The 9,864-nt window shown below is 52.5% G+C and overlaps 1 protein-coding gene across 1 annotated transcript; it reads left to right on the forward strand.

Annotated features, from left to right (window-relative positions):
• The first annotated feature begins 2,450 nt into the window (after nt 1–2,450).
• GSC (goosecoid homeobox) lies at nt 2,451–4,454 on the forward strand. The gene is made up of 3 exons (XM_003260933.1): nt 2,451–3,015; nt 3,453–3,712; nt 4,020–4,454. The coding sequence occupies exons 1-3, from the start codon at nt 2,661–2,663 to the stop codon at nt 4,176–4,178; spliced, it is 774 nt and encodes a 257-aa protein (XP_003260981.1). The 5' UTR covers nt 2,451–2,660; the 3' UTR covers nt 4,179–4,454.
• Nucleotides 4,455–9,864: the final 5,410 nt, after the last annotated feature.

Below are 9,864 nucleotides of genomic sequence, written 5' to 3' on the forward strand. Positions count from 1 at the left end.
TGGGTCTGCAACTCTGACGCTCAGATTCTGTACAGGGCTCCGCTGGTACAGCGGAGGGCTGCAGGAAAGCACGGGCGCAGTATAGCAGTTTGCTAAACCTGATTATTAAAAAGAACAATGTTCCAGGTGGAAGGGGAGACGGAGGGGTGTGTGGAGGTGGTTGTCTGATACTTTTAAAAACCTGGAGACACTTTTTTTTAGGTCTGCGGTTGAAATCTTGACGCTATCCTGATTTGGCATCTTTGCAAGAACAGGACGAGGAATCTGCCCCAAGCGTCAGGTGGCACTTGTGCCTCTGCCCGGCTCAGACAAAGGTCTTAAAAGATCCACTCACACGCGCACCGCAGCGCACACCCAGCCTCCAACACAAACGCAGGCAGTCACTGCTTAAGTTGCAGCCTCTAGTTGTCTTCCATTTAAAGCCACTGCCCTGTGGCTTTAAACCTGGGAAAGATTGGTGGGGGAGTATCTGCCCTGGAGCATGGTGACTTAAGTCTCTGAGAACGGAACAACAATAAAAAAGACTTCATCCTAGTCAGTGGCAGATGGAAGGTGCCTCACTTCTTACCCTAGACCTGACCTCTCTAAGGGGAGAGTCACACTCCCTCCTTGTTTTTATTGTTAAAAAAGAAAAAAAGAAAAACCTCTATTCGCTTCCCCAAATTGAGACCCATCGCCGTCATGTCCTAATCCGCATTTACAACCACCTCTAGTTTGCGCCGCACTGGAAGGAGCAACTCTTAGGCCACAAGCTGGTGGGCGTGAGGACACAGAGGTCCACGCTGGGAGGCCTAGGAGGAGAAGCGCCGCCGCCTGGCTCCACTGGGCCGCTTCTGCGCGCCGCCAGAGTAGTGACCTCGGACAGGACTAAACCTCCGTGCAATGGCTCTTTGAAACCCGAACAGAAATTGACAAGTGGCCTTTCCCCTTTGCCCCTGCGCCGGGGAGTGGGCAGCCCACTTACTCAGCCTTACGGCGGCGACTTCAGACAACTTTGCGGGGTCCATTGGTTAATTAGCTTGAGAGAAATCGCAAAAAACAGGTGTGCGTTAAAGGTGGACTTCCTTCAGGAAACCCGAGTTCTCCCCCCAACCCCATCTCCATCTCTGGCTCTCGGCGGTATCGCCTGGGTCGGGTACTGCCCCTTCCCCTGGAGTGGCCTGAGTTGCAAGCCGGGAGCTTGCACCCGGTCCACAGGATCTGGGGGACTGCTTTTGTTCCGCGCGTACCGTCGCCTACCTTCTCGAAGGGCGCTCGGCCGCCTGCTTGCAGTGAGTGGTGGGCTGGCTGCGCCTCCCGTGGCTCGGGCAGGCTGGCCGTGCCATGCCGAGAATCCCGCAAATCATCGCGGCCGCCTGCCGCTATCAGAGCCGGCCATCGTCCAGGCCACTGGGGCCCAGGGAGTCCACTCTGGGCCTGCCAGGCGGAAGGGCAGGCCGACCGGGAGCCAGCAGGTCGTAAGTAAAAATGCGACCCAATTATTGGGGAAGAAGATAGGGAAGTCCCAAAGACCCCATCTGGATTGAAAATCAAAAAAATAGTTTGGGAGAGAAGACACCACATTTCCAAAAATAATTTTTTAAAAGCACAAAAACTACCGACACCCACGCTGGGAGCAGCTAGAAGCACCGCTTCAGACTGCAACTCTTGGTGGCGAATTTTAAGGAGCGGCTGAATTTGGTCTTTGCTGTGTAGGACCTAGGGACTGCCATGGTAGTTTTCAGATCCAGAGTGGCTGGAAAAAAAAAATCTTTTTAAGAAGTACGATGCACCCCTCCTTTAGTCGTTTTTGCCTTTACAAAATTTGGTTTTTACAAAGCCTAAAGTTTTTTGGGGGGGTTAGCAAGTTCCATTCGGGAGAGAAACTCAAGATTTAAAAAAGGTAAATTAAGCAGTGAGTACGTGGGGGCGCGGAGGAGTGGTGGAATTTTCAATCCTGCTTGAGAGGGGATGCAGCCCCTCACATTTTCTAAAACAAAACCAATTCCGAAAGGGGGAAAAAAGTAGTCCCAAAGTAAAATCGTCCACAATGAATTTGAGCTACAGGCAGAGGAAATCGCACCCAATAATAGGACCCAATCTGAGAAAAAAGGGTGGGGTGGAGAGGTCGGGCGGAGGGAGTTGTTAACTGCGGCGGCACAATGGAATTAATGAGATTAACCAAGGCAATTAGGCCGCCCGCCCAGCTCCGCCGGCCCGCGGCCCGGCTGCCGAATGGAAAAGATTAGGTTAATTTCATTAATTCGCAATCCACAATCTCTTTTCAGGCCTGTAACCCCCTCCCCTTGGCACCTCTCCCCCTCCCCCAACCCTCTTCCCCCACCCAAAGGAAAAGAAAGGGCTAAATCTGGTTCTGTTTGTCATCTGCATATTACCAGGAACTAAATCCAGGATGACGTCGACTCAGTATAAAACCAACAAGAGGTTCAGCTGGTCTGAGCTCCGTCCTACCCGCGGGTTGAGTTCAGCGAACGCTGCGGCTAGGGGAGGGCGGGAGGAGGGAGAGCGGACGCAGGGGGCGGGGAGGGGCGCAGGGCTGCGCGCTCGCCGGCGCTCTCTTTCGGTTTGGTCCGCGGCTGGAGGAGAGTGGACCCCCCCACTTTAAGGCTCTGTCCTCGGCGCGTTCCCGCCGCCCCCTGGTCCCGGCGCGGGGCTCGGGGATGCCCGCCAGCATGTTCAGCATCGACAACATCCTGGCCGCCCGGCCGCGCTGCAAGGACTCGGTGCTGCCGGTGGCGCCCAGCGCGGCGGCTCCCGTCGTCTTCCCGGCCCTGCACGGGGACTCGCTCTACGGCGCCAGCGGCGGCGCCTCCTCGGACTATGGCGCCTTCTACCCGCGCCCCGTGGCCCCCGGCGGCGCGAGCCTCCCGGCCGCGGTCAGCGGCTCCCGCCTCGGCTACAACAACTACTTCTACGGGCAGCTGCACGTGCAGGCGGCGCCCGTGGGCCCGGCCTGCTGCGGGGCCGTGCCGCCGCTGGGCGCCCAGCAGTGCTCCTGCGTCCCGACGCCCCCAGGTAGGGTCGCGCTCACTCCGGCCTCTGCCGCCCACTGCGGTCCTTAGCCCATGGAGCCAGTTGGTTAATTCACCTTCCTCAAACTTTGCTCCTCTTGCAAGTCCCCCCTCCGCTTTTGCCGATCCAGCGCAGGAGTTTGCAAACTTCTTGCTGCAAACTTTTGGCCAGAGTTCGCGAAAACTGGAATTCAGTGCCTGCCCGGGGAGACTGGTTTTTTGTTTTTTTTTTTAAATTCTCTTACTGGCTTTGGGGGGGTGTGCGGATGGATGCTCTAACACGCCTCCTCCTTTTCCCTGCACCCCTGATTGCCGTGCACCCTCAATTCTCAGCATCCCCTTGCAGACGACTTCTAAGTGGAAGAGGGTTGGGGGCTGGCGGGCGTGCATGCGTGCGGTGGCGAGGGCGGGCGGCTGACCGTGCGCCCCATTCTGTCGCAGGCTACGAGGGCCCCGGTTCGGTGCTGGTGTCCCCGGTACCGCACCAGATGCTGCCCTACATGAACGTGGGCACGCTGTCGCGCACCGAGCTGCAGCTTCTCAACCAGCTGCACTGCCGGCGGAAGCGGCGGCACCGCACCATCTTCACTGACGAGCAGCTCGAAGCGCTCGAGAACCTCTTCCAAGAGACCAAGTACCCGGACGTGGGCACGCGCGAGCAGCTGGCCCGGAAAGTGCACCTCCGCGAGGAGAAAGTGGAGGTAGGCGCCGGGGCCTGTAGTGGGCCCTAACGGTCCTTCCCCGCGAGGCGGGGCCCCAGCCGGGTTTGCCCAGCCCTGCTTGGCTCTCCCCGCACTTTAAAAACATCCCGATGGCGGCCCGCAGGCTGCTGGAGGGCGCTTTAGGCCCAGGAAGTTGAATGAAAACGCGGAAGCGGGAGCGAGCGGCTCCCCCCCTTTTGTTGGCCTGCGCGGGGTGTCCCGCCGCCACACCAAGCTCCCCGGGTGCCCCGGGACTGGGGGAAGCGCGCCTTTGATCTGAACTGTTTTGTCCTCCGTTGCGCCACAGGTCTGGTTTAAGAACCGCCGCGCCAAATGGAGGCGGCAGAAGCGGTCCTCATCAGAGGAGTCGGAGAACGCGGAGAAGTGGAACAAGACGTCGTCGTCGAAGGCATCACCGGAGAAGAGGGAAGAGGAAGGTAAAAGCGATTTGGACTCGGACAGCTGACGGCCGCGGGACACTTGCCCGCATTACTTACCTAACTCGAAGGACTTGCACAGACAGACGATGCTACTTTCTTGCACACGCGCTGCCTTGCGGGAGGGGGTCAAGAAAGAGGAACGAGGAGCTGTAAATAGTGTACAGAGCCCGGAGGGTCGGCGTCTGGGGTCAGGGCGCGCCACAGCCCAGCAGCCCGAGGCCGCCCGCGACTAGCCTCCACCGTAGTATTTATAGTTAAATTAAGGGTGACAGTACAATAAAGTGATGGCGATGTAGACGGGCCACATTCTGTATTTCATACCCCACCCCCACCCCCACCCACCACCATCAGTCTGGAGCCAAGAAAAGAAATCTATGTAGTCCGTAACCTCCAGAGAAAAAAATTGAGCAGCTCTGATCTACCAAAACAAACAAACAAACAAACAAACAAGAAATGAAACTCTGGGTAACAGTCACAGCATGGGTGTCCTGGTTTAAAACGAAACCTTCTGTCTAGGAAGGGTTGGAGAGTAGCATTTGTGGGCCAGAGCGGGGAGGAGGTACCATCGCAGTTGAGAGGGGCAGCCTGGGTCCCTGACTCCCCTCTTCCGCGGGCAGAAGGAACACTTCTTCCCTCGCGGATGAGGTGGGAGCTAGGGGAGTCCTGGAGCTCCCCCGGAGCCCACTGCTCCAAGCTGCTCAGCCCTGCTCCTGAGAAACCTAAGGCGGCGGGTCCACGGGGGAATTAGGCAGCGGGCATGCCAGCTCCCCCAGCACTTTCCTGGAACTTCCACAGATGCTCCAGCTGCCCAGCTCCGCATGCGAGTTGCCTCTTCCCCCAGGGCAAGCGTTTCTGCCCTGGCATTTCTGAGCTGTGCGCCCTGCTGCGCTGCGCTTCTCCCTGGGCATCTGGAGTGACCAGGGCCGTACGTGATGCACTCAAGGCCAGCCTTGTCTAAGAGCGCACCGCGGGTGGGGTCACTTCCAGGTGGCAGTACCGACACCTCCTGCTTCTTTCCCAGACTGTCTTCCCTCTGCACCAGCTGGGCGGAAAAGGGAGCTCCCGAGAACGCGCCCAGTGCGCTGGTGAGCAGTTTATGAACAACTGGAGAAGCCCCCTGGTGCGCATAAGCGCCTGGGCCAGGGATGAAGACAAGAGCCTGCCCTCTGTATGGTTTCCCAGCCGTCGTGGGGATGGAAGTGGAGACTAAGGGCCAGCAAGAATGGCTTTCAACTTTCTTCGGTTTACCGTTTTATAGACTTAAAGCTAAGGCTTAGAGAGCTTTCCAGCTTGGCTTCCGGCAAAGGCCGGCTGCAGAGACTTGTTCTTTCTCTTGGGCTACCTCGGGTATTTGGTGCAAGATCCCTCCAAAGAAAGGTTGTGCATCCTGGCTTTGGGACACAGCACGTGAAAAGTAACAGTATTTTAGAAGAAGTAGTATGTTTTTTCACAGCTTGCAGATTTGCGAGGTAAAAATGACTCCTGTAGCGGGTAGCGGGCAAAATGATACCTATGAAATATGAGTGACCACCCATTACCGCCTTTTCAATAAGCGGTATCCCTAGACAAAAGAAAGAGGCAGTGTTTTGGAGGCCGGGTCTGCCTCAGGGGGCGAGATTGCCTTGGTTCTTATTCAGACTTCATTTTGTGACCTTGAGCAAGTTACTTAACTCCTCTGACCCCTCGCCTTCCGTAACTAAAATAGGCATGGTCATAGTATCTGTTTCTCAGGGTGGCTGTGGACGTTAAAGGCCCCAACTTACACAGAATGGCACCTGGCATAAGGGAATCCTTCAACACAACTTTTTTTTTTTTAATATTATGATTTATATTGTGTCAGACCCAATACTTCAAGATTTATATACATTATCTTATTTTACCTTTCAAGAACTCTTAAGAGTTGAGGAATGTTTTCACCATTTTACAGATGAGGAAATTAAGGTTCTGAAAGGTTAAATACTTTAACAACCTATAGCTTGTAAGAAATAAAGAAGAGACATCATCTTTGCCCAAGTGAGTCTTGTACCGTAATTGGAAATGTTTTCATTAACAGTTCTTATGAGAAATATTCAAAGAAGCCTTTATGTTAATTTCAAATGAATTTTGCAATGGCTATTAAAGTACCTCCTGTTTAGAATTCCAGGGTGGGAGGAGCTTGCCTGGCTTGCACCCTCTGCTTCCCAATAGTTTATGTTCTTGGATGGTGTCCTCTGTGCCATTGGAGAGGAATGAGCCTGCAGGGACATCTGGAACATTCTAATGTAAGGCAGAGTGGGCAATGTCATTCCACCCAGAGAATTTATTTATTTATTTATTTATTTGGGACGGAGCCTCGATCCGTTGCCCAGGCTGGAGTGCAGTGGTGCAATCTCGGCTCACTGCAACCTCCACCTCCCAGGTTCAAGTATTCTCCCATCTCAGCCTCCCAAGTGGCTGGGATTACAGGCATGAGCCACCATGCCTGGCCAATTTTTTGTATTTTTAGTAGAGACAGGGTTTTACCATGTTGGCCAGGCTGGTCTCGAACTCCTGACCTCAAGTGATCTGCCAGCCTCAGCCTCCCCAAATGCTGAGATTACAGGCATGAGCCACAGGGCCTGGCCCCACCCAGAGAAATTTGACCTCTGCAGGACTATTTATAAACTCCTGTGTGTCTTTTTGCACATGACTTGCCCTCAGGCCCTCAATAAAAGATGATTGTTCATTTTTCTAAAAATATGCATTTATCTAGTCTGGAAAGAGGTCTATAGCAAGTGGCAGGGGCAGGGAAATTGAGGAGGGACAGATCCTTGTCCCCTGTTAGTGTTTGGTGAAAAGCTGTGGTGACTGGAGGGAAGAGTGGTCCAAGAACCAGAGAGCTCTCATGTCTTGGCCCGGGGCTGGCGCAAGGTGGCAGGAGAAAGCTCCTTCACTATCCACATCTCCACATCAGAATCCCCTGTGAAGTGTTTCAGGATTGGCCCCGTTCATAGGAAATAAACATATCTGGAGTGAAGAGAGAACTGCTAGGATGGTCTAATTATAGTACCCCCACCCACCTTCCCAGATGGCTATGGGGCTCAAACCTCTGTCAGCTTGGCTGTCTGTGTTAGGAAGGGCTGGATGGGGTCACGGAGCAAAAGGTACTTCAGCTTCGAGAGCCCCTATTGGCTGAGCTGTGGGTCTTAGTATTTTTCTTCAGTGGGAATTTGGGTCATGGTGCTGATAGGTAGTGTGTGTACGTGTTAAAGTAGACAAGGTGTAAGCCAGGTGACTTTGCTTTAGTTATTTCCAATCCGAACCCCCGCAGCCGGACCACAGAGGTGTTTTGCCCATTGCATAGTTGAGTAAACTGAGGCACAAAGCTAACACAAAGGGGTTCCCAACTGTGGTTGGCAAGGGACCTAGCTTTTGTGATTGCCGTAAATCAGGCTGCCTCACAGAATCCGGGCTGTTCTTTTGGGTGGCAATATAAACCCATAAACCCTATATAAAAGTTCACCTTACAGCAAATGGCCACAGGAGTGAAAGTAGTTGCCCTTGGGGGATGTAAACTTGAATCTCACAAAGTGCCAGACACAGTCTAGCAAAGAACAGTTAGGACAATTGTAACCCCTAACACGAGTCTAGCACTTTTCACTGCAAAGCCCTTCCGCACGCATCTCAGGCCCTCAGGAGGCAGAATGCAGCCTAGTTTGCACATGGGAGATGGAGGCTCAGAGAGACTCAAAGCTTTGCCGGGAAGAAATCATAAGCCCTGGACCCCGAACCTCGGTGGACTTCCCACACACCTCATAAGATGGTGGAGAGGTATGAGGTAATGGCTTCCAGGTGTCTCAAGTCATCTGGGCCAAGGAGGACCCTGGCTGGAAGGAGCAGATGAGTAAGAGGAAAAGTGCAGGGTGTGGGGGAAGAAATGGGGAATCTGAGGTTCTGAGAGTCCCCCATGGAGGGTGCACTGTAGCTGCTGTTAGCAGTCTGCTGGGCACTGGTTGGGGGAAGGTCATGAAAACAATTGCTTTACAAAGAGCATTCACAGAAAGTGTATTTGAATTACAGTTCTTTAATAGAGTTGTTTTACTGACATTGGAACTTTGACCTAAGGGTTTTAACCGTCGTGTAAAGGACATCTTTTTTTTTTTTTTCTTTTTTTTTGAGACAGTCTCACTGTGTCGCCCAGGCTAGAATGCAGTGGTGCGATCTCAGCTCACTGCAACCTCCACCTCCTGGATTCAAGTGATTCTTGTGTCTCAGCTACCCGAGTAGCTAGGACTACAGGCATACATCACTGTGCCCAGCTAATTTTTTTGTATTTTTAGTAGAGACGGGGCTTCACCATGCTGGCCAGGCTGGTCTTGAACTCCTGACCTCAGGTGATCCATCCACTTTGGCCTCCCAAAGGGCTGGGATTACAGGCATGAGCCATCGTGCCTGGCATAAAGGACATCATTTCAATGTGTATATGTGAGACTGAAGTGGGCAGATTCTTCTTTCATTTCTTTGTGTGTGTGTGTTGGTGAGGGGAGGGCAATGGGAGCCAGGAGGTAGGGGTGACAGGGAGCCTTTTTTCTGAGTTGTATGAGGTTTTAAGTGACTCAAGTAAAATAGTTTAGACACCAAGACTCTCATATCCAAAGATACCTTGGTGTGCTGGCCTTCTGACCCCAAGGTCTGTACTTCAGGTCCCCCAAGTTTACTACACACCTCCTTAAGTAAAAAACAGAAGTGCAGATGCAGACTTCCGAACTTGGGGAGGCTAAGGCAACATGTTGTGGTGAGTGGACAGCTGGTGGCTGGCCTTTAGAACCACACTGGACCAAGCGTCCGTGTGGATGGGGTCACATACTCACCGAGTGACCTGGGACAGGTTCCTTCAGCTCTGAGTCTATCAGCTGCCTTCCTCACCTGCAAAATGGACTTGGGTAGAGGATTAGGGATTATGGAAGTAAAGAACCCAGCAGAGTGTCTGACACATTTATCATTGTAGGTTTCGAGAAACACTTTCAGATCGGTTGGATAACATCCTGCGTAAGTAGACTGGAATTAGGAATTAAAGAATGCACCTTGTTTTTAATTGTTGTTGGTTTAGGAGCTTATGCGTGACCACAGGACGCAAACTCTAACAAAATTAAATGTGATTGCCATGGATTTAAAACAAGGGAACATATGATAAGGCATAATAGTTTTGCATTCTCTTGGAGAGGTTTAGGACAAGGAGATTTAGATGAAGAAGGAGAAAATTTGGAGTGGATTGGGATTCGATTTCCAGGGTTTGGGAAATGACCTTGACTTTTTCAAACACAAAATGAAAACAAGACCCAGCCGCTGGTGCAAGAGTCCCTTGAAAGCTCTGGATCTGGCTGGGTCTGTTAGCTGTTGGAACTTCTCGCTTGTCGAGGGGACACAACACATCCCTAGGGCTTGTCCCTAGAGCTGTGTGACAACACAGAAAACTTCTGTTTGTCCCTGCTTGGTTTTAAATCTGGGAAAAATAAAAAGCATTGTCTCTGCAGTCCGAATGACCCACCGAACAAACAGGATGAATTATGGCATGTTGCGGTATTTTCAAGTGGGTCTATAATTTTTGGATTCCAGCAGCCTTCATTTGTTCTCAAGTGTCCAGCCCTGGGAAGCTTCAGTGAGGAAAGATCTTAAGAATTCCTCTCCCAACCCCTCCCCTCTCCTTAAGAGTTTGTTCCATTTATACCTTCTGTTTTCCCAATTTTGAGGTCC

The sequence above is a fragment of the Nomascus leucogenys genome, chromosome 22a (assembly GCF_006542625.1).
Source record: "Nomascus leucogenys isolate Asia chromosome 22a, Asia_NLE_v1, whole genome shotgun sequence".
Classification (NCBI taxonomy): domain Eukaryota; kingdom Metazoa; phylum Chordata; class Mammalia; order Primates; family Hylobatidae; genus Nomascus; species Nomascus leucogenys.